The 25,566-nt window shown below is 37.1% G+C and overlaps 1 protein-coding gene across 3 annotated transcripts; it reads left to right on the plus strand.

Annotated features, from left to right (window-relative positions):
• Positions 1-2,664: 2,664 nt before the first annotated feature.
• LOC103697101 (DNA polymerase delta small subunit) lies at positions 2,665-25,060 on the plus strand. Of its 3 annotated transcripts, none has more exons than XM_039119884.1 (14): positions 2,665-2,841; positions 2,963-3,092; positions 7,967-8,073; positions 8,175-8,301; positions 8,398-8,505; positions 15,551-15,666; positions 15,735-15,818; positions 15,987-16,055; positions 16,215-16,286; positions 16,405-16,496; positions 16,573-16,700; positions 16,961-17,062; positions 17,142-17,209; positions 21,853-22,256. In XM_039119884.1, exons 1-14 carry the CDS (start codon positions 2,770-2,772, stop codon positions 22,033-22,035), a joined length of 1,458 nt encoding a protein of 485 aa, XP_038975812.1. In that variant the 5' UTR covers positions 2,665-2,769; the 3' UTR covers positions 22,036-22,256. The 3 variants fall into 3 exon arrangements, with proteins under 3 accessions (XP_038975812.1, XP_038975813.1, XP_008777109.1); XM_039119885.1 differs by lacking the exon at positions 21,853-22,256 and adding an exon at positions 24,236-24,453 and having other exon boundaries at positions 2,670-2,841; XM_008778887.4 differs by lacking the exon at positions 21,853-22,256 and adding an exon at positions 24,546-25,060 and having other exon boundaries at positions 2,674-2,841.
• Positions 25,061-25,566: the final 506 nt, after the last annotated feature.

The following is a 25,566-nucleotide window of genomic DNA, read 5'->3' on the forward strand; positions in this document are numbered from 1 at the left end:
GATGAATCGAGATGTCTAACAAAATCACTTACTCTGTGGCCTCTACTCTTGTTGAGATGATCAATCGCTTCATGCGAGAGCTGAGATCCAGTCAAGCCCATCAACTTGGTCCATCTCCCCCACCTAGTCCTGCACCAGGATTTAGATCTAGAAGATCCACTATAGATCGCCCTTATCATGTCTCACCTTCATCCTCATCTTCATCTACTTCATCAAATGAGTCTAAAACCCAGGAATTTTTCTTATCCTCTAATTTTGTATAGATTCCTAAGCTTAATTTGAACTAAAACTAACTCCTATATTTCATGCCCACAATTTGAATGAATCATATTTGTATTTAAACTCTTTTACTTAATGAAAACTTGCAATTTAAGTTCTAAGTGACATGTGTTTATCTATTTGTTTCTTTGATGTGCTTCAATATGGCAATTTTGTTTAATGAATGGATATTTACAATTCAAGTTAAAAGGATATGTGTTGATCTATTTGTGATAATGCTTCAATATAGCAATTCTCTTTGATGAGTGGATATTTAAGCTTGTACGTTTAAGTATTTCTCAAATGTTTATCTTGTGAAATGTTCCTCTCTCAAGTTTCCTCCTTATTGATAATGACAAAAAGGGGGGAAAAAGTTCAAGCAAAAGAAGAGTAAATGAAAAACAAGAGTAAAAAAATGAGAAAAGTTAAAGTGAAAGAGGAATCAATGGAAAATAAGAGTAAAGTCATAAGTATAAAGGCATTGCATATGAACTGCTGTTGAACTAAGAGAAGCAATCAAGTAGATATAAATTCTCTAAAAATGGCAATTTGAAATCCTCTTTAAAAAGTTCTATATATACATCAAAAAGTGGGAGAATTTCTTATAAAGTCATCATTGTGGTAAAAGTATATTCAATTTCAATATAAGAGTGAATGTAAACTCTGTTTCAAAAGATATTACTCTTGTTTAAACAACTCCCTAACTTTTGCAAATATAAACTCAAATGTTATTCTTCCTTATACTACTATTTGAATTTTGCAAATTTAAACTTAGTTCTAAAAGATATTATCACTATTCATACTATTCTCTTTTGGAACTTAAATATTTTGTCATCATCAAAAAGGAGAAGATTGTTGACCCTAAATGGTTGATTTTGATGATGCAAAACAATAGAGTAAAAGATTTACTAATCTATTGCTTTGAGTAAGTTTGATTGATATCAGAAAGCCAAGAAGAAAGCCTTCAGTAACTCTCTAAATGAAGATCATTTATCTAATGCTCTACACTAAGAAATATAACGTCAAAAGATTTTAAAACAATCCTTGCAAGCTCACATGAAAATACAAAGAATTTATTCCGAGCTGTCTTAAAAGTAGACTCTTAGTTTGCAATGAGTCGACCCTAGCACACTCCCGTTGATTGATATTTTTTTACGAGCTGACTCCAATAGATCGTAAGTTGACACCAAAATGTCTCTAAAGAATCAATCTAACAAAAGTCGACCCTAAAGACAAGCAAGACGACCCATGAATGGCCAGAGAGAAAAAAACAAACAAGAGTCAACCCTAGAAACAAGTGAGTCAACCTCCGAAAGGTTATAGTGGAAAGACAGAAAGCAGTAAAACTTAGTCCGTTGAAGAGCCGTTCATTCACCATCCAATGTTAACTCGTGGGTGCTTGACATTAGGATCGTCACTGGTCAAGTATAGTGGCCATCAGAACATCACCATAGAGGCGTACTGCGATCCATCCGATCGCTCCAATTTGGATTGTAGACAATGCGAGATCTCTAGCGACACCCAGCAACTTAGGCCCTGTTTGGGGGAGCTTTTGGAGGGCCAAAAAGCACTTTCTGGCCCTCCAAAAGTACTTTTAGATAAAAAATGGTGTTTGGTAAAATTTTTGAAAAGTTGTTTCAGCTTTTGCGGGAAGCTGAAAACAGCTTTTGGGGAGAAGCTCCAATTTCGAGCTTTCCAAAAATGCTGTTTTCAGCTTTATCGGGAAGCTGTTTTTTGGACCAAAATACCCTAATTTAAATCACACTTTTTCCTCCAAAACCCTTATCCCGCCTCTTCCTTTCTTCCTTTCCCTCTCTATATTCTTCTTCCTTTCTCTCTATTTGTTAGAAGGATGAAAAATTAATTTACACTAATAATTATAATATTTTATATATTTATTATTGTATTATACTATAAATATAATATTATATTACATTATATCATAATACATTGATATGTTGTGTTAAATAATTTAATATTATATTAAATTATTATTCTATAATACATAATATTATAGTACTATATTATAATAATATTATATTATATTACATTAATATTATACTATATCATATATTTATGTATTTATATATATTATATTTTATTATGCTCTGTTATATGATACTGCTAATATTCTTTAAGGTTATTTTGTCACACAAAAGTACTTTCTTAGTTTGTTTACCAAATACATGTTAAAGTGCCACAGCACTTTAGAAATGTAGTTACCAAACAGCAAACAGCTTTTTATAAATGCTCTGCTTCAGACAGCTCTACTTCTAACAGCTCTACTTCCAAAAGCTCTATTACTAATAGCTCCTCCAAACAGGGCCTTGGTGTCTAGATTGGACCTTTTCCTATCATTTATATATATACACACACACACCTATGTACACACCTAGATTTGTATAAACTTTAGGCTCGAGGCCTTCTTGACCTGAATTTTTTGTATAAATACCTCCGTGAGCCGAAGGCGGACGGCAGGAGGGAATTCCAAAATCCACATCTTTTCCCGCCATGGAAGACGCAGAGATGGGAGACGGAAGCCCGAAGCACTTCGATAGGAAGCAGGCCGTCTATCAAAACCTTGTATCTTCTCTTCTTCTTTCCGTGATTCTGTCTATCCTCTTCCTTTATGTAGAGATTTCATAGCTTGTCCCCTCTTTTCCCTCTTCCTTGACCTCTTTCCACTTCTTCCTATTGATCCCAGGACGAGAGGTATGTGATCCATGGAGAGAGGTATAGAGGGCAGCAATACAGCCAAATCTACTTCACTCGCCTCCATCACATGAGGAATCTCCTCAACTCCCTTGTCCCCAAGTGGAAGCCTCACCTCCCTGGTAATTCGTGCCTCCTTTTCATTGCTCGCTTCGTTTTGATTTCTTGCAGGTTTCTGAGGATTTTTATTTGGTGTTACTTGATGGCTGTAGTTTTTGAATTTGTTCCGCCTTACTTGTTTCTGTAAGGAAACCCTAGAAACCTAGGGTTCTCTTGCTCTAAATCCATGATTCAGTGTATAGATGCTTCTTTTTTTGAGTGAAATCCATTATATGAGACTAATTGGGTTTGTGTAAAGGCTTATGAGACTGATTGTAGATTTCCAACCTTCCAATTACAAGCAGAAGAATTCAAGAATAGCATCTTATTAAAAAGAGTTTGGTGTAAGGTCGTTTGGATTATAGCCAACAGCTGGGATGAAGTATAATGCTAAGTAGACCAGTAGAGAAAAATGACCAATTTATGGATTGAATGGAGTGATGGCATTAGAGTGCTAATCCATATGAAATTTGTTCTTTCACTTTATGAGCTCAAATATGATAATATTTTGCAAGGATGCTGATAATGGTTTTGAAGGAGATGCAAAGAAGAAACCAGAAGTAGTTAACAACTACAAGACTCCATATCCTTCTATTATTACATTTTTTGGGAGGAAATAAGAGGGATACCTACCCAGTTCCATTTAAATTGTAATATTTTGCTTTATTGCCCTCCTCTGGAAATTGGACAAAAGAAATTAAAGAAACTGGGCCATCAATTTTCCTTCAAGTTTGCATTTGTCGTGAAATCGAACAAGACTAGGAACTACACACTATTATTTTGAGGCAATACTTAAAAAGCCTCTGTCCTTTGTAGATATTGCTTCAAAGAAAGAGGATACCAGAGTTTGACACTGAAAAATGAAATAGCCCTGCAGTGTGCCATAACCCTCAGTCAATAATCATTTGACTAGGCTTTGTGTTATTATTCAATGAGTTAAGGTTTATATCTAGGTAAATCTCTTTCTTCATTTTTACTTTTTGCTTCTAATTGTGAGAAGGATCCTGAAGTGGCTAAAGTTGGTGGACTGGGTTAGAAATTCTGGCCAAATTCAATCTTAGATTACAACTGTAAATTGAATCATTCTTCGTGTTAACATTTTCATGGGCCTAAAAAGTCAGGAACAGGAGGAATATGACAGGTATATTACCTTTATTTTGTAGTATTTTGAGAACATTTGACGTTATAAATTTGCCTTATAGGAATGAGATAAGCATGGCTAAAAGTTTTAATTGTAGGCACATGGGTCATCGGCAAGAATTTCTAAACCATGCAGTAAGAGGGTTCAAGTCTCGCACTCTCAGGACAGTCTGTCTTTGGAATGTTGGAGAGATGATGAAGTATGGCCAACACATGTTTTCCGACATGCCCATGGAAGAGATAAGTTAATTTGGTGGAGTTGAAAATAAAAATGTTATCGTACGGAGAAGCTCACTAATGTTAGTTCAGCCATACTAAGTAGCCTCATCCACGTCTTAGGCTGCTGTTTCAAATTCCATCATTTTTTGATGCTCATCGGGAGTATGTAATATTAGTGGATCAATTGGTGGATGTCATGTCTCCTTGCATGAACCTTACTACGGTGAGCTTCTTGACAATAATAAAAGCTAGAAAAATATATTACCTCATACAAGAGTAAGTGATCCATATTAGGACTGACAGTGATGTGTGATGGTTGGATCGGCCCTATCAGACAGAGTATTATCAACTTTCTGACATATTGTGATACGAAGATTTTCTTTTTCAAGTCGGTTGATACTTCTGATCAAGTGCATGATGCCACGTACATCCTCAAATTGATGGAGAAGATGATTGATCAGGTAGGAGAGGAGAATATCGTGCAGGTTATTACTGATAATGGGCTACAATATATGGCCGCCAAGGAGATCTTGATGGAGCGACGACCATATATTTTGTAGACTTTATGTGCTGCACATTGTATTGTCCTCAAGTTGTTGGACATTGCGAAAATTCGTAGGGTGTAACGGACAGTGGAGACTGCCTAAACCATCATCGAATATACTTATAACCATACATGGGTCATTTTATTGATGAGGAGATATGCAGGAAAAGAGATCTTGAGACTAGAAGTCATACGGTTTGCTACCAACTATATTGCACTTGATAGCTTTTTTAAGAAGAAAGTAGCCTTGCGTCAGATTGTTGTCCATCCCGAGTGGCATGAAAGTAGATATGCGAGGGCCGACACTGAAGGAAGCATTATCAAGGACTTGGTGATGAAGCAGACATTCTTGAAGCGGACCACTACGATAGTGAAGCTATCGGACTATTGTATGAAGTGTTTCAAGCTATGGATAGTGAGAGATACTTCCGGATGGGTTTCTTGTATCACATGTTGGAAAGGGCAAAGATTCAGATCATGAAGTCAAATCCAACGTATGCCTTGGAATACATCGACATCATTGAGCGGCGGTGGGACTACCAGATGGGTAGAGAGTTGCATCTAGCAAGTAAGCAAGAATATTGAAAATTAGACTGCTCCTATATTTGTACAATTTTGCTAAGACTATAACGAACTCTATCTGTGGCATACTACCTGAACCCTTGGTTTTAGTATACTGTAGTTGGAATTGATATAGATGATAAACTTCTGGCCACTCTGTGTAATGTAATTTACAAGATGGAGCCTAATTTAAAAGTCGGGGTCCTATGTTTAGAAGAGGTAAGTTAACTTAAGTGACGTGTAAGTTAACTGGTATTTGCAATTATTAACATATTATAACATATTTTTTTTTCACATATCAAAATATTTAGAGAGGGTACTGACAGCTTTGGAGTCTCGACAGTTGTCGTAAGTAAGAAAAGTATGAATCTAGGTTTATTACACATTATGAGGACATTTATATGGCGTAAGATTGTTATTAATATAGCACTATCTTATATGTAATTTTTTTCAATATTTTTGTAGCTGAATGGTGGATTCATTTTGGTTTGTTTATGAAAAATTTTAAGCGGCTAGCTGTTCAAATTCTTTTTTAGATGGTCTCCTCGAGTGGCTGTGAGCACAACTGGTCCACTGTCGCCCTTATGCACAGCAAGTAGAGGAATCGTTTGACAAAGAAGCATCTCAAATGACCTTGTATTTGTTCACTACAATCTGAGATTGAGGCTGAAGTGCATTTAGCAGGAAGTGGAGCTAAAGTACATAGATCCGATCGATAGTATTTTCGTTGATGATGAGGATGATCCTATGATTGGATGGCTTGTGGGCTAGCAGCAGGAACCGAAGCTTGATGAGCGAGGATCGCCTCTACGACCGGCCACTTTCGTAGCCAACAAGACTAAGGTCGATGCAGAACAATAGGCAGAGAGCAATATTCTACACATTTTTTCATCTGATCAGTCACAGCCACAGGGGAGCTGGTCACCACATGACTCTTTGTTCAAGACATCCTCTTAGAGATATGATTGAGAGATGCTTAGATGAAGCCACTATGCTTATCGGTCGACTCGATCAGGAGGGCGATATACATCCTTCTAATATGGCCAAGCAGAAAGGGGCACGAAGGACAAGCAAATAGCGAGTGGCACGAAGGATAAGAAAGCAGCTGCCCAGCACACCAAAAAAAAGGCACCTGCAGCCCCAATGAAGAGTGTCGAGAAGTCAGTTCACTCAGATTCAGAGACTAGGAGCAGCAATTCTGGTGGTCGTAGATTTGCTGGCCAAGGAGAGAATGGTAGACATGAGACCATCGTTTATGAGACAACCGCCGGATGGTCTTTGATTTATCGGTGAGTTCTAGTTTACGCATGCTATATAGGATAGAGACTAAGGTGCACAATTTAATGGAGCCCGTGAGGATGGATTGCATATAGGAGAAGGGCTCCTCGAGGTCATTCAGGATGATACGATGTAGCTGCAGATGATTTTGCACGTGGAGTAGGATCCATAAACGTATCAGGTTTCGAGTTATATACTGAATCCTATTACCGCAGCCACAGGCAGCCTATAACCTATACGAATACGGATATGGATATGATGCATGAGGCATCTTTCGGTAGCTACTACTCTACGCAGCCCGGAGCATCTTACGGGTCGGCAGAGGATACCTCTCAGAGCCAGAGCTTTAGCGAGGGATTTGAGAGTTCTTATAACCCGGAGTGCGTTTCTTATGGGATGAACATACAAAACTACAATGTCACTCGGTTAGAGGGATGGGTTGATGTGCTTTCTGACTATGCTAATGATCCGGATATCTACGAGAGGCACCGTCATTCAACGAGATTTTAAATATCGATATGTATGTTGTACTTTAAATATATGTAATTGATTGTACTATTTTATATTTTTTATCTCACTACTTGATTTGAGAATATTTCATATTAATTCTTGTAGCATACAATATTTCACTCATCATTTTATGATTTGTATTATTTTAAAATAATAAGATGCATCATTTAGATTAAATCGGGATCATACAAACATCAAGAAATATCAAAAAATATCAAAAAAATAAAAAATATCAAAAAATATCAAATTAAATTTAAAATCATTAAAAAAGTTCAAAATGATTGATTACCAATTAAATCAACTTGAAAAATTCTAGAAAAAAGGGCATGCTGGTATGGAACCGACACGCCCAAGTGTATCGTGTGTCGGTACCGGTACTGTACCAACCCGTCGCCGACTGGTACGGGTTCCGATATCGGTTCGGCGGACCTTGGCGGCTACAGTTAGGCTGTCCTGAGGAAAGGATCAAGAGAGTAGTTTCAACACCCCATCTCCTACCCCTTCTAACACCTCACTCGAAATTATATCATCTTGGATTCTAATTTAAAAATATTTCTAGACTGTGCTATCTTCAGTTTTAGAAGGCAAGATATTACTTTCTGAACCTTTCTATGATGTTACTTTCTTGACCTTTTCTTTTTGCAGTTCATACTATTTTAGGACTTGAAGAAGGCAAAGAGTGCATTATAATTGGAACTATGTACAAGCATATGAAACTCAAGTCTTCTATTCTTGATGAGTACTCTAAGGAGGTATTATAATCTTCAAATCATCATCACTGTCTTTGTAATGTCTAAAGCTGATCATTTGATTTATAGAGGTCTACATTTCTAATGCGTTATATTATATCCAGAGGTCTACGGTTCCTCTTGTCAAGCCTCATAATTTTATGCATCCTGATGATCATCTTATTTTGGAAGATGAGAGTGGAAGGGTTAAACTAGCTGGAACTTTCCTTGCCCCTTCGGTTTATGTGACAGGTTTTCACATTGTAAACTTGCATTTAAAATGGTATTAAATAACCCAAGGTTGATCAACTTCTTTATTTAAAAATTGTATTTATTTCTGTCTAGCAGGGATTGTAGTCGCTCTTCATGGTAAAGAAACAAGTGATGGTGATTTTTTTGTTCAAGATGTTCTGGAAGCTGGTCTACCACCCCAAATTGAGCAACCACTTGACTTAAGTATTATTTAAATTCATTTGATATGGAAAATGACTATGCCAAATATTATTTCATAATTTAACTGCTGCTATTTTTTTGGGAATGTTGGTCCTTCATGTTGCAATTTTGTTACTATGGGATTGTAGTTGATTGTAGAAAGTGATCTTTTTTTTTATTTGGTGCTTGCTGTTGGCTTTTCCTCTTTTAATTTGTTTCTTGAAGAAAGGGAGTAGTATAGATATTATATTAATTTTTTATTCCGTATGATTTCCTACTCAATATAGGATTTTTAGAAATCATACTGAAAAAGGGCTCGTACTTGCATTAGAATTTGCTCTTAAAATATATTTCCTGGTTAGTTAGGACTTACTGAATGATTTTTCCTTTATCCTAGAACTCTGTGTTAGCAGGATTTTTAGTTTCATTTTTCTTGCAATTCTAGGATTTATTTTTAAAGCATTCTTTACTTTTGATTTTTGTCCTAGGATTGATTTGGAGGGGTTTCCATGATTCATTCGAGGATTGATTTTGAGGAGATTCTGTATCCAGAAGTACCTCTTTTTGGGATATCAGCTGCATTTGCTAATTTCTGAAGTCAGTAGGGTGGCTTACAAGCCTGTCTGCTTCTATCTTTCTTGTTTAGTCTCTTTACACTCGTCTCTCTCTCTCTCTCCCCCCTCCCTCCTCTCTCTTCTATCCATCCATCCATCCATATCCCTCCTATAATATTGTACCACAAGCTCTATCCATCTAGGTCCAATTTTACTTTTCACTGTCATCAATGAAATGTATTGCTTTTCTCTATACCCTAAATCTTGGATACTAAACTTTGTAGCTATCCACCCCTTTTTGAAGTCAGATCGAGTCCCCGAAAATTCCTATTTCGCATGTCATCACTGCTTGTGGCATTAGAGATTCATTCCCAAGGGTTCAATCTGCATCAGACATCAAATTTGGTAATATTGTTCTCATACAGGTGAATTTTCCAATAATTCAGCATGGTGCTATGGCCATGTTCATTTTGTTACTTTCGGTGGGATCATATATGTTTTCTCAGAAGCTTAATGCCCATAGTTCATGAAAACTAAGCCAGCGTTAAGTTGCACGTATCAGATAGCATATGGTCCCTTTGAAGTTTGAAATTAAGATACTTAATATGCTATTAGTTTTTAATCTGAAAAAATGAAATATTTTGTAAAGAATAAATATTAAGCAATCTTCTTGGATATATAATATGAAGGAAGAAAAAGTTCTGTTTAGGATCAATCATATGAATTAAGGGTTCTAATCTTCTGATAGAGTTTGGATAGCTTAAAGAAAGCCTCCTGCTGGGGAAAATTTATCTTATAAGAATTATGCAGAAATTTTGCTCCATTAGATTCTAGAAAATGCTTTTTCATCAATACATGATTGGATGAGTATGGGCTTTGATTCAGCCCTTTGCATCATTGGAGATGTCCTTCACTCTCCCATAAAATTTATTGATAGAAGAAGCTAGGCAATGGAAAATGTTGGATTTGTGATGGCAGGGTTGTGGCACTTTCTTTTTCTCAGGGTTACATAATATTGATGCTGCAAGCGAATGTACTTGAGAGAGTATGATAATAAGATACAATTTTTAATATGCATACACGCATACGTGCATATACATATATGTGCATATGTGTTTTATTTTTTCAAATGTGCATGTGGTGTTTCCATATTCATGACTATGTTTTAATGTGAACCAATGCTGTGTGTTTTATTTTATAAATATGCAATAACTGTTAAAGCCATTTTTTGGGAGGTTTTTGCATTTAATATCTTATATTTTTGCCTACAATAAGGATGCAACTTGAGCATGCTGGTTCAGTTGAGAACCACTCCAAGATTAACTTAGCCAACAATATGCCCCACCTTAGCCTCATCCAGAACCGAATTGAACTTGCTTTAAAATTCAGCTAATGCAAACTTTATCTTGGATAAAATCATGCTAGTCTGGATTGTATCTAAGTAGGATTTTCATTTGAAATCTACAATTTGATTTGGGTATGTTTTATGTTGTCTAGATTGGTAGTCCTATAATAGAAATATGCATTAGTTCTTGGTTTCTTTTCATGTAGAACCTCAGTGTCGAAGTTGAGTTTGGTTGCCCAGACTTTCAACTTATTGGATTGATGTCTTATGGGCCTTTCTGATCTAAACTATGGGTTGGGTTGGGTCTCTTTGTGTTAGCCCAACCCAAGTTGAATGCATAATTACATCTAGATAAAACTGTGTTTCAATATTTTATATACCACTAAAAGTTTTCAAATTCTATTTACCTTGTTATTTTGTTCCATTGAAACAAAGAGAAGTTGTATAGATCAAGTTTAAAAAACATGAAAATTGGAAACAATCATTTCTACTTCCAAAATGGTTAAGGCATGGGATGTGGACAAACTGCACGAGGACAATAATAAGGACCATCACAACTTTGCCAAAGTAAGACATTCTCTTTAGTAGAGGGGGCGGGCGGGGGTGATGTCAAAGTTGTGGGGGCTCATGTGCTCATTGTTGAATTGACACCACCGGGGTGCAGAATAATTGGCATATAGGATTTGCTAGGGAGTACTATTTATGGTGCCAACCATGCAATCATAACTTTCACTAGATGATGAGATCTGGATGGAGTTAGTTAATGTTGTCTTTTTCTTGACGTAAGCTAATAAATATAGTTGCAAGCAATATGTTGTCAGTAGATAACCCTTAAAACCTTTTAACTGGGCAATATTTTATTCATTTCCCTTGGGATGCTAGAAATGATGATGTGAAAATACAGTAGGACGAATCAACCTGCAAAATGGTAGTGGAGAAATTATGTCTCATTTCTTTTTGCACTAAAGGATTTTTTGGCAAGGGAATTGCAAAACTGGCTTCAGCCAATGTTTCCTAACTTCCATGCATTTGGAGGGCAAAGAACTAAATGTGTGACATTGTCTAAACATAAATGTCAAACATCTCAAGTTCAAAGATATAAAAGTTTTGACTGACCTTACTGGCTAGTTGACACACTTTATATATATTATTGGGACATTTGTCATAAGACAAGATTAACAGTATTGACTGCTTCCATAGGTGAGTGAGACACACAAAAAGAAAGAAAGAAAGAAAGAAAAGAAAGAAAGAAAATGCAACTATAGAGCAACCTAAGCTTACTGCCCACTCAAAGGCATAATCCGAGTTATAACTGCTCATTTTAACATGTGAATACTTGCGCAAAAACTGACCTTGAGTCCAACAACTGTCAGTTTTTAAGTTTTTCAAATTCAGTTATCATGGGTTTCTAGCACAAATATTTAGCCTGGGATCTTAGTAGGAGTTCTGTAACCTTGTGATACTACTACTATGTTACTTTTCCTTAGTTTCATGTTAAGGATGCTTAGGTTAGTTTGATTTGGTGAGTTTAGAGTGTACATGTTTAATAGGGATTAAGGAACCTGCAGATTGGAGATTATTTCCATGATAATGTTATAACTAATCTCTTCATGATTGAATTTTAATCATCCCCTCATTCCTCTAGTTAGGTTACTTTCCATCCAAACGGTATTATTTTGAATAAAATAATGACTACTGAAAAGACAATGAAATTCATTTCTCACAATTAGAATGACAGCACATGCTTATTAACAATGCTTTCCTAGTTTTTATATATGTAGAAAATCCATACTCTGAAACTTGAAGAAGACTATTGCCAAATTAAATGATGTTAGTAACTTGGTAGGAAGATGATAACAGTGACTGATTGCAAAGATTGACAAGGAGATTGTAAAGAAGTTGATCACAAGGAGAAAGGAAGAGCTGCAGGTGGATGGACTATGGGAAGGAAGACCGGCGAGGGGTGCAAGAGTTTCAATTGGGGGAGGGGGGAAGTTATTGGTTTTATTACTATATGTCCCTCCGCATGGGACTAACCCTAACTCAATTTTGGTCCGTTAGGTCGAGTAATTGTATCCAGGTCATTATTGATTATCAGGTTCTAAATCGGTACTGATTGGGCTTTTCCAGGTTAGGATCCAATCCATGGAGAGGCCTAGCTATTGTTATATGTTCATGCTTCTTGCTGGAAGTCTGTATCTATGTAGATGTTGAGTTGGTGAATGGGGTTAAAGTATCATTTGATGTCTCCCACAATTGTGAAGGCTATTTTATATCCATTTGTTGAGCGGGGCGAAGTAAAATTTGATGTCTCACACTCGTGAAGGTGAAGGCTACAATTTTTTCTTTTATACCCAATTTTTAAGCTGCTCTTACTATTTTGGTGTGGTTGCATAATGATACAATGTCTTTAAGATCATAGATTGTTGAACTTTTTGACAAGCTCATGAAGCACATTGAGATCAATTTTTTATTTAGTTAAACTTATCAGTTTAAATACTCTTGTTTCCTATCTGCAGTTTACTGAATATCTTATACACTAGTCCACGATGACAAGAATACCATAAGCTTACATTATAAACTTGGCAAATCCCAGGCACAAACAGAAAAATTCTGATTTTTTTTTTTTTTTTTTATACATGAATTCAGAGTACATTAGAGGAATGTTATATTACAATCTGAGTTGAAAGAGAGGATAAACTTTTATGTCAAATTGGACATGTATTATGTAGGCTGAGTAACAGGAGTGCCAAATCAGGTTGACATTAAAAGGGGGAGAACGGACTAGGTGTGATTGAAGTAGTTAAAAATGATGCTAAGCTATTTTCTGTTTCATAGGACCTAGCCTTGGATAAAAAATAGTAGAAAAAGAAGGATCGAGCGATAGGACTCAGCCTTGGATAAAAAATAGTAGAAAAAGAAGGATCGAGGCAATAAAGCTTGTCTAGATTTTCCTCCTCATTTTGTTATCTTTCAAGTGTTTTTTAATTCATTTAAATTTTTAAATATTTTTACTAAGGTTTGCCGTCTTGGTACTGGATCCCATATCGGTGCTATACTAGCACAGTATCGATACGGTACGGTATGAAATTTTTTTGGCGTACCGAGTATCGGTACTCCACCTGTACTGGATTTCGGTCCCGAACCGGTATGGTATGGTATGCTCCATAGCGTCTAGTTCGGACTAGTACGACATACTTTGATTCTTACATTCTTCTCTTGTTATCATTGTATTTCAAAGAGTATGAGATGTAGGACCTACAATGCGTGGTAGGACCTAGGAAAAGGATTGGATTAGGAATATATCTAATTTGGTGTATATGGGACAACAGTGATCAATTATTTCGACTAAAGACAAATAAAAGGTAAATAAACTTGTTCTAGGGTTTTGATGTTGGGACAGAGAGGAGGAATAGAGTTGTAAAGGATTCTAGGGTAAATAAGAGGTTCCATAATTGATGTATAACTAAAATTCAGAAAACAGTGCATGCAGAATAAAGGTGATATTGATAAGAAAATAAAGACAATCGAAGAGATATCATGAAGGGAGAGAGAGAGAGAGAGAGAGAGAGAGGGGATAAATGGGCCGAAACTGGCTAAGAGAAATCTTTCATTCGTTCAAAAGGTCCGCCGTACCGACTGTACTGACGTACTGGTAGGCACCGGTACCGGTTCGGTACTGGTTTGGACCGGTACCGAACCGGTACCACTGGTTTGGCTTGGTTCACACATCCAAAAGTTCGAAAAAAATTTAGAACCGGTACGGGCTGGTATGATTGGCCGGTATGGGGCGGTACCGATTTTTAACACCGAACCGGACCGGTCAGAGCCGGTATTGGTTTGGTACGGGCTGATCTGGTTCAGCATACCATGGTTCAAAGCTAATCATGTACGTTGTTTCTAGTGGCCAACCATAAGGCCTTTTCATAGCTTTTTATATATGTTGGCTTGCAAGTAAACTAGGGTTCTAAGGAATTAACTAAGATCTAAAATCTTCCTTGAAAAAACAAAATTTAGAATCCCACCCTATGTAAAAGAGATCAAATCCTAAAGACTGACTTGCCCAACCCAGAATGTACCTAAAGCAAAACTTTTTCACACCAATACCACTTAAAATAGGACCCTAAAACCTTTTTTTACAAATGATCCAAATAAAAGTTCTGAAAGTACAATAAAATATGAGATATACTGATTTTCGTTTTTTGTTGGTATGGATTTTCTCTCTGCTGTTCTTTCAGTTGTCGGTCAGTCAATTACTTGTTTTGTCATACTGACTTTTTGGTTTTATGTTTCTCTGTTGTGTTTGCTCAAATATAAACAAAAAAGCTTTGTTAGCAGGATTTATATGTATTGGATACACTATCAGCAATCCATTTGTGTGGTTTTTTCAGTAGTTTCCTCTTTGCAACTGGTTCCTACTCATCTAAATATCCTATTCTTGAAGTGTCTTTGTTTTCCAGTTTTCCTTCTTCTCTTCATCCTTTGTTGTGACTCATTAATTTGAACCTTGGGTCCCCAGCTGACTGGTGCCATCTGCAGCTTAGTTGAACTGCTAATTCAGAAATCAGAATTTCTGCATTACTGGTCATAATCCTGAGCTTCTATCCTTGTACTATTCTCTTATTTTTTTCATTTCATGTTGACTTCTCACCTCTGTTACTACATCTTATTCTATTGAACATTCTCCATTGCCTCGTGCGGATCCACTCAGAAGTTTCAGCCTTTCAACTGCCCTGCAATATCTTTATTGCCTGGGACTATCATATCCTATATCACCAGAATTTCTGGTCATATAACTTGCTAGAGCATGATAATCAGTATTTTGATCTTTCAATTTTATCAGGGTTTTTAAGTTTTAAATGGTTGGGGCTTGTCTCTCCTCTCCGACACCAACCTTGTAAGCTTTTTCTACCTGAAATTTTCCTTCTATATTCTTGTTTATAGTATGTTCTTTGGTTTGCTAGGGTGCTCAATATGATTGCCATTAGACTATTAATATTTCTGTCTATGATGTTTTCTCATAAAACTATGTTGTATCACAAGGCCAGTTATAAGTTTTACGAAAACATTATTCTACTGCAACAGATAATCCTATGTTGGGCTTTAGCGGTATGTTTCAGGCTTCAATACATCTGAAATCTGATACTGCAAAGCTTTGACTACACTGCAGGAGAAGACAAACATGTGGTTTTCATCTCAGGATTGAGTGTTGGGAGTAGCATGTTCAATCCTCTTCAATTCCAACTTCTCGTTGACCATATAACCGGGCATTTGGGTGATGAAAATGTATGCAGTTTTTCTTTAAGAAAATTACTTAATTTTGGAATCACTCTTTGTATTTTAACATGGAGCAGGAGCAAAGCATTGCATCTCAAATAGTTCGTGTTGTAATTGCTGGGAATTCTGTACAAATATCACAGGGCATTCTTAGTGGTCAGGTAAAATGGTTATTTATTAGGTAAAGAAGTTCAGCAAGTACTAAATATTAATTTCTTGAGATGGTATCTTTCTTAGGTTTATTATGCAATGAATTACTGTTCCCATCATATTATTGAGGTATATACTGACAATATGCACATGAATTGTATGTTTTTGAGGACTTGCAGACATTAGCTCCCAAGGATCAGTCTAGGCTAACAGAACCAATCAAAGAGTTTGATATATCATTGATTCAGGTTTTAATTCTCATCATTGAGTTCCTTAGTGATGTGTAATCTCTAGAACAGTTATGGCCTCTTTTTCAAAAGGAGCTCATTGAAGTTTTTAATGCTCTGAGTTTTTTATAATATTCTTTTTGAGATAATTAATTGGATTTACTTATTTTACTTCTGCAGCTTGCAGCTGCTATGCCTGTGGATATCATGCCAGGGCCTAGTGATCCAGCTAATTTTTCCTTGCCCCAGCAGGTTTTTGCTATTTGCATGGAAATATTACTGAAACACAATATTTTGCACTTATGCAAACTCTTTTTTTACATAATAGTATAATACCCTTTTAATTTACTTATATTCTACTCTTGTTCAGCCTTTGCATAGGTGTCTTTTTCCAGGAGCATCAGTCTATAACACTTTCCTCTCATGTACAAATCCTCATCAATTTGAACTGGATGATGTTCTGTAAGCAATGAGCATCCCTTAAATTCTGTTTCTTCTTGAGTTACTTAGAGATCTAATTAAGAAACATGCTGTTTAGGTTTCTTGGGACATCTGGTCAGAACATAGATGATCTTAGTAAGTATTCTGATGCCAAAGACAAGCTTGAATTTATGGAAAGAACATTAAAATGGAGGCATCTGGCACCAACAGCTCCAAACACACTTGGTATCACTTTGCTACTGCATAAAATATATCCTTTTCTTCTCCTGCTTCCCGTATTCATTCAAACACTTGACAAACAAGCTGAAGTGCTGCTAAAATTATCTTGCTATTTTGGGTGTAACTTAACAGCATTGTCATAACAAAAATTAAGAAAGAGACGAATAAAGTATCCAGTATGTGTCATTTTTTTTGCAGAGTTTTTATTACATCGTTGCAGGTAGTTTTACTTATCAAAATGTTTTTATCTATTTCTACACTGTCAGGATGTTATCCCTATACTGACAAGGACCCTTTCCTCATTGAGAGCTGTCCACATGTATACTTTGTTGGCAATCAGGATAAATATGAAACCCGTTTATTACAAGGTAATTTTGACCCTGAAAAGGCCTTCCTTGAAGTTGTTATCATGTTCAAAAGTAATAAGTCAGTCTTTCTTCCATGTAGGACCTGAGAAGCAACTGCTAAGGCTAATCTGCATTCCCAGATTTTGTGAGACTGGAGTTGCTGTTGTGGTATGTTCTAATATGCAATTAAAGTATATTTCAGGTCATCTGAATAGTATAAAAATGAAGATATACCTTGGTCTATAATTGAAAGAAACCAAGATATAGTAAAATCAATACTGACATGCCTATATAATTTAGCATGGGGAGTTGTGAAGGACTGGCATAACACCATTGTTTGCACTTAATTAGTTATTGGATCGTTGCTCAAAATATAGGTTGCTAACCTCGGTTATATGATTTTCTTTTAGACTATATGGATGTATTGTCATATAATTGTAAATGAACTTTGTTGGTAACAATTTGAGAGTTGTAAATTCAAACTGCAGTTCTTAAAGTACTTTTAACTCTTTTGCTAGTTAATTTTTAGTCAAAAAGTGCAAGCAATAGGATGTATTATCCATAGATGCCATGTAGCTGGGAAAATGCTTGATGGTTATGTTTATGGGTGGACAGACAATATTGAGCTCGAGCTGTGTGACATAAGTCAGATTTTTTTGTGACATGAAGTGCCCCAATAGTGCATATATTTAGGTGACCTTGCCTTGCGATACAATGGGCCCATGCTATGCAGAATGAGTACATTTTTATTGGATTGAGGCTCATCCATGCTACTTGGTGCCACTAGACATGTATTGTGCTAGGACTGGACTGACATGGGGCACAGGCATGGTGCTGTGTACGGAGGGAACAGCTTAAATCTCTTGGTATTGATTCAAACAAAGTCCATACAGTTTGATGTAGCTTAGGATAAGACTCTGATTCGGTAGACAGACTATTGAAGACAAACCTTATATGCACAGAATCATTTAGCTAAATGCCATAAATTATCAAGTGATGAGTTTGGGCTGATTGGGTTTATGAATTTTACACTTACAACTTCCTAAACTTATAATCAGGTTGATTCATGTGAAAGTTGGATACGTCTATTGGGCCCAAACAATGGAGATGAAAACTCTTATACCTTATGTATATTCCTTTGGAGCCCTGACCCATAAATAAATGGATCTAGATTAGGTCCAAAATAGGGTCCAGGTTAGTTGAGACCTGCGGCCCTAAATGGCAGGCCCAAAATAATGTTATAGGTCACAGAGGTATGAGATTATGCATTTTGAGGCTTGGGTAGCGTAACTTAGCTTCAACCCTTTCAACCTTACGATAGAAAAATGCACACATTGCTGGCTGATTATGGAAATTAGATGACTATGGCTGGATCAGAGACAAACTCAGTTCTGATGGAAGGATATGGAGTGGCAGCAAAACTAATTGGTATGGTAATTTGTTGATTTGGCGCAAACCACCAGTCTGGCTAAACTAGTGAGGGGGAGGCTAACATGGGTAGGTCCTTACATAGGTCGTGATGTTGAAAAGCCATTAGATAAAGTCTATATTGTTGCACTCAAAAGAAACATGTTAAAAAATGAGTATGATTTAGGTAAATATTGTAACTGCACATAAATTGAATTGACGGCATGTAACAGAATCAAGATATAAGAACTGTGAGAGCTTTTGTATATCTTATTGTACCTCTCATCAAGATGAATAGTTAATTGAGACACGAGGAAGTCTCTTTTCATTTTGAGCTCTAATGTTTCCCTTCTTGTTTCAGACCAGTCTTTCTCTCCTCAAGTCTGTGCTTCTCCTGTACTCCCCTATCATGGAAAAAAGGCTAAAGACCAATCTTAATGCCTGCTCAACCTTGAATCTCTCGAACAAATCACAACCCAACCCCAAGATCCTTTATAAGGTGTTTCAGACCAGCCATCCAAGACAGAGCTTCTGAGCATTTTATCAAGTAGCACCTAGAAATCAAGCGAACCCCAAGATCCGCTCTTAGAAATTTCAGACCAGCTGACCCAAAACTGTTGGACAGAGCTTTTGAGCATTTTATCAAGTAGCACCTAGAAATCTTTGTCAAGCCCCAGGAAGTAAATCTTTTCGCAATGCTACCGTGGACCACCCCGACGTCATCAAGAGGATCAGCTGGCTTGCCGAGGTCGACAAGAGGCAATGCTAGTTTTTTGTCAGTCGTTGTGTGGACCATGACCATTCTGAACCTCGAGGAGTCCTTCCAGCCTTTAGGAGAGATAGAATGCTACCATGCGTTCCGAACATCTGCAGCTGGTCCGAATGCTTCAGGAATGTGTGTTTCAAGGATGATGGCATGGCCCAACTTTTGCTTTTATTGCCCCATAAGAAATCGAGCATGGCTATGGCTTGTGACACCTAAATCCTTGACCGGATCTCATGCAACACCAGCTTATGCTCAAGGAGACCATCCTTGAAAGATGCTAGTGAGTCTTTTAAGACTGCACACATGAGAAAAATTTAGTTAATAAGTAGGAAAACAAATTGTGCCCATATTTGCAGCAAATTAGAGCAAAGTTGCTAACTCATGCTTAGAACAACAATAAATGGACTCTTCTCACAGATCAGATGCAAACTTCACTTTCTCCTGGAATTCTTGATAATAAGAGTTCTTTTGCTTATAATTAGTAGCAACTAAAACCATAATCAGAAGGCAAGTCACCCATTAATTTTCAGCAAAAATTGCTATAGAGTGCTGACGCAGTCGGAGATGGGTGTTGCTGGATTTTTTTTGTGGATGAGGGCTGAAACTCTCTCTCTCTCTTTTCCTTTTTTTTTTTTTGCTAATGGCGGCTAAGGTTCTTTGTGGGTGGAAGGGAGAAGGAAGAAGATGGGTTGCTAATAGGGTTTAATTGGGTTCAATGGATGGGAACTGAATGAAATGATTAAACTTCAATGGGGGGTGGCGGCTGAAATTGGTTTGGACCCAAAGCTGAATTGGGTTAGGCGTGATTCAAGGGGATGGCATGATTAATGAAGAGGAGTCCTAATAGGATTATGACTCTAAGGTATTAGGGCTAGGTGGCAAGAGTAGGAAGGGATAAATATGGGTTTAAGGAAAGAGTCTCACTTCCACTTAAATACCCACAAAGCTAGGCGAAAGAGAGAAGTCGCACCTTCTTCTTTCATCTCTTCTTGGCATCTCACCAAGGAATGAGAAGAGTCTCTCTCCTCACGTGAAGGGCTCTCAAAGCTCTCAAAAATTCAAGAAAATTTCACTCAAATTAATTCTGAATTTTATTCTTCAACCTCTTCTTTATATAGAGGAGGTTGGAAAAATAAGGACTCTTACAACCAGAAATTTTAGAGACACCTAAATATGGACTCCTACTAAACATGGACTCTTTTAATTTAAATTAAACAATTGACTCATTCAAATAACTTACTAATTAAGACTCTTACCTAAATTGAATCTTCTCTTGGCGCATGGGATAGAATCCAAGTTGGCTTGGACTCTTCATGCCGCATGACCAAGAGTCCAACTCAATGAGGACTCTTCATGCCGCTTGAGAAGAGAGTCCAATTCTTTTAGGACTCTTCCCCACATGACACATGGATTCATCACACAACTCTTAAAGAAAATCAAGACCCTTTAACGCCTTGGACTCAATTAAATTAGGCGTTGGAATAACTAAACCCAATGTAACTTGACCCACTCCAGACATGGACTCAATTCTCACACATATGGACTCAATCTAACATTGGACACACCTAATGTTGGACCTAACTCTTTAATTCAAGACTCTTAATCAACTAGAACTCACGGACTCAAAAAAAACTAGGACTCTTTAACGCCTAAGGACTCAATTGATTTAGGCGTTGGAACACTTGAACTCAATGTAACTAGGTGCTGAAAATCTTGGACCCACTGTAATTTGGTGCTGGAACTTTGTGGACTCAATGTGATCTGGTGCTCACCCAAGGAAGAAACTCAATCTCCACGCACGCCCCAGGCTTGGACTCATGCTCCTGCATCAAGTGAGAAGGTTTTGCATATGACAGATCTCAAGACTGAGAACCGAAGATGAAGAAAATCATCAATTATCTATTTGCAGTCCTTTATTGATACAGAGTAATTGAAGTAAATAGTCAAAGAACTTTGCATAAACAAAGAATAAGTTAGAGACACTTGACTTCTAAAGGAGAGTGAAATGCTCTCAATTTGTTTATGGTCGGAGTTGAAAGCCTCTCCTTTTCTTTTCATGGAATTAGAAATATTAGCACTATAGTAAGACTAGTCATGTTAAAGTGTGTGTATGTGTGTGCGCGAGAGAGATTTCAAGGTCTTCCCTATTATTATAAAGAGAAGCATCTATTAGCTGAAACAATGGGATGCATGCCCCATGCAAGAAGCTAAACCTGTTTCCTACTAAGTTTAAAGGTGTAACTGGATTTTGGTGGCCTAAGGAGCAACATGAAGCTATTAAATGAGTGTATAAAAGGGCCTAGCTTCTTATTCTCATTCATCATCTAATCAGTGATGTGGTCAAAAGAGGTTTGGGTAGCCACCAACCTGGTAACCAACGCAAATAGTTTTACCCTTTCATTATTCATAGTCTCCATGTTTCTCCCTTTCCCTTCTTTTGACTAGTTTTATCCCATATCCTTAAACCCTAAGTGGCCAAATGCTAGTGGTTGGCAGTGGTATGGTTGGAGATTGGTTAGCGGTGAAAGATGAATTTCGAATGATGGGTGGACTTTGCACTTATAGGTTTTTTCCTTTTCCTTTCTTCTCTGTTCATTTGATGCCCTTTTTCTTTCTGTTTTGCTCTTTTGCTTCACAGGTGCTAGGATTGCAACTTGTAGCACTGGTTGCTGCTGGTGGTGATGCCACTAGCATCAGTGGGTGCTGCTCGTATGGTGGTTCTTCCCTACAACATTGGCTGCTACTTGTGCTGCAGGTGCCTCTAGCAATAGGGTGCCAGGTGCTAGCTAGTGGTGCCGCCAGAAGCAGCAGCTGCCGCTAGTTGTGGTGGTGTAGCTGGCGCCTCTAGCAACAGAGTGTTGAGCCAACATATGGGCTGTTGTAGATGGAAGGACAATGAATAATAAAGCCAACAAAAAAGAAATAGATACATGAAAGAAGTTGTTGTCTATTTGCATTTGATGTTTTTCAAAATACTTTGATCTTGAAGTCAAGTAATTTTGATGCATTGTTTTTATATCTGATGATTTATGTTTTGCCAAAATTGTGCTTTTTTTTTAAAAAAAAAATGTCATCAAGTAAAACTCTTACTCTTTGTCTATACTTATTTCATGGTTGTTTATTATAATGCTTGATATCATAAAATAAAATGTTTAATATGATTCTTGATAGAATTTTTGTACTGGTTGTTGATTGTACAGATCTGATAGGAATGTATTTATATATTGATTACATTATTACCGTATTTATTCATTGCTTGAATGATTGCCAAAATTTGTATATTGAAACTTGATACTTCATACTTGGATATGAATTACGGTATTTAATTGTATTTTGCTTGCTAATAATCCTTTTCTTGACAAAACTCAAAAGGTCGTGTAACTTAAGAAAATGAACAAATTGCTACCTATATATTGCACTTATATACTTATCCATAACCTCCATGACGTGATGTTCCAAATCTACTGGAAGCACTCCTTCTAGCATAGAAGCCACCCATTTACCACTGCTTCTGATTCCATTTCAAATGTCTCAAGAAATAATTAAATGATTGAAGTGGGGTTTAGGACATCCATGTGAGAGAAGGCAAACCTGGGTAGCCTAAAGCAGGTGCCGGCATGGGTACGGGTGTAGGTATGTGGAAGCGGCAAGGTTTAAAAACTTAGGAGATGGAACCATCTAGGAAGTACGTGCATGTGTATGTGCATGTGTGTATATTGTACACATGCACATATACATGCATATACATATATATACACACATATTGATAAATAACTGATTTTTTTTTTGACTACTTATCCTCTTTGTTTAAAATAATTCTTGTGTACGGACAAGATAAGAGGATAAAAAGATTCTAGGTGGTGCCAAATGGTGCAAACTATTCCACTTGACCATTGCATCCTAAGGAATGAGATAGTGGAGCAGAATTTTTTATGGTGACTCCATCTCTTTCCTCAATCATGCTTCTCTCACTCTCTACCCATCAGTCTCCCTCATTATGCCTCCAGCGGCCCTGCCTCATCTCTCTCTCACCCCATCAGCACCTCCCTCGTTGTGCCTCCAATGACCCTACCTCTTCTTCTCTTGCTCTCCCCCTCTTTGCCCCATCACTGCCTCATCATTACCCCTTTTACGGACCCACCTCTCTTTACACCTCGCCATGTCAGTTTCTTCCCCATCATCACCATCCACCATGGCCCCACTTCTATCTCTTTCTTGGGTTGGAGAACCCACCTACTCTGGTCTACCATGGACATCGAGAACCCTAAATATTAAGGATCACCTCCAAGCAAAGAGAGATCACATCATAGATGGTGGAGCACGCATCCAAATAGGTAATTAACTCACTTTTATACATTTTTATTCTATTAAGGAAAATATTAAAGCAAAAAAATATTTAGAAGAAATCTTGGATCCTCACCCAAGGAAATATGGAAACCAAAAAATTGAGGTCTCAGTTTGCAATTCTTTTTATATTTATGAGTGAGAGAAAAGGATTACAGTGATGGAGTGTTCTCACTTCTGATATGCACTTCGGGATATCTGTAACCCCTTTCCTAGCTGAATACAGTTCCAAAATGCTGAAATATGGTTCCGGATGGGTGCCATGGTGGGATTAGATGTCCTGTGCTTCGAAGAGAAGCATTCCAAGAAGGCTTCTAATGCCAAATGCTTGTAAGTGGATCTCATTTTCAAGAAAACTCACCAGGAACTCAGTTCCATTGCTTCTTGCAATTACACTGAGAAAGCAAACTTACTCATTGTGAGAAGAATCCATGAGTTAATGTGTATAGGTAAGAGGTAAAGAACAATTTCCTCTAAATTACTGCACCTTCTGTTTTCCTGCTAGATAACTCAAAAGCTGCCATGTGCTAAATAGTTTGATGAATGTTTATACCCCACATCTAAAATAGCCATCTCCCTGAGCATAATGCTAGCAATTGGGTACTTTACGTAATATTGCTTAGTTGTGTGCATCTCTACAATAGAAGTGGATATGATGGTTATCTTGTTTGTCAAAGGCTTATTGAATCCTGGTAGCAGCTTCATCGTATCCCATGCGAGTTTCATGCATGATGATGTAAACATGCCTCAAGCTTCAGGTGACTATCATTAGTTATTCGTATTTCATGTTCAAATCAACTCAGATATGAGTTGAAGCGCCTTGAAGATGCACTTGTTTAAATTTAGTACCCTTAAATTGTTATCTGAAAAAAAAAAATGTGCATATATATGTATTTGTCTATCTAATGCACCAACATTTTAGTACGTCAGTATTGCTATTTTTGATTGCTTGCTCAATTTCACAGATATTTGACATTCTGTGTGCAGCTTAATTTGCGAACTCTTGAATGCCATGCTCTCAGTATCTCAACGAAGTTGGACAGCTAAGTTGGCATGTGTGCTATATTTGGAGCAGCATAGGAGCTAGTTGTCTCCTACCCACATTATGGCTAACTTAATCACAGATTTTGAGGGGCATGCTATGATCCTGACATCATTGAAATCCTTGTGAAAGATTTACCTTGCGTTCAATCTAAACAGAGGAATTAACGAGGATTGCACTCATTTGCAGACTGTAAAATTTGCTCCATGTCTAATCCAATATATAGTGTATTAGAGCTTCCCTTTGCTCATAGACCAGAACCACTTTCGTTACCAATTTGCTGTAACCCTCTCCTTTGTCAGTGCCTATATTAATTTATGCCAGTTGAATCTTGGCTCTTTTTTTTTTGGGCGTAGTGTTGAACCTTGCATCTTGTCAACTGTACAATAATTGAGTCCATGGAATCAGTTAACTGCCTATTTATATTTGAATTCATTAACATCTTTTGGTGTTTCTCCAATATCTGTACTTGGATTGGAACAGCATTTGGTCGTAACACCGGATTGTGCTACTTGATTTTAAATTTGCATGTGGGTTTCTCGAGCTAAAATTACTGCTATTGAAGATTCTATATTTGCAGCAGTATTCTTGCAACTTATAATTCATTAAACTATGATATGATCATGCTGGCCAAACCCCCATTTTAGGTGCAAGGCTCGACAGTTATGGCTATACGTTGTCAAGTCTGGTTATCTGGGTTTATCAACATCCCAACATGTGCAATTTTATTTCAAGCGTATGTGGATTGATGCAGGGAAGTCTATTGTTCATTACGATGTTGTAGGTGTAACTACTAGCTTCTTGGTACGGAGTGGATTCATCATGGGCATTTGTTATTAACTTTCAGCTGCTAATGAAGAGTTTTTGTAGCTTTAGACAAGCTATTAGCGATTGGACCAAGGAATAGGTTGAATGGAATGAACTTACGTAATTTCTATTGAAAACTGGAGGATAATAAGCAAGCAA

This window comes from Phoenix dactylifera, unplaced genomic scaffold, assembly GCF_009389715.1.
Source record: "Phoenix dactylifera cultivar Barhee BC4 unplaced genomic scaffold, palm_55x_up_171113_PBpolish2nd_filt_p 000654F, whole genome shotgun sequence".
Lineage (NCBI taxonomy): Eukaryota > Viridiplantae > Streptophyta > Magnoliopsida > Arecales > Arecaceae > Phoenix > Phoenix dactylifera.

Excerpts from the sequence above, each read along its gene's own strand:
- LOC103697101 (XM_039119884.1), top strand. The coding sequence starts at position 2,770 with ATGGAAGACGCAGAGATGGGAGACGGAAGCCCGAAGCACTTCGATAGG. Across the intron at positions 8,506-15,550 it reads TGAGCAACCACTTGACTTAA|GAGAAGACAAACATGTGGTT; the intron begins GTATTATTTAAA and ends ACTACACTGCAG. Across the intron at positions 16,497-16,572 it reads TTTGAACTGGATGATGTTCT|GTTTCTTGGGACATCTGGTC; the intron begins GTAAGCAATGAG and ends CATGCTGTTTAG.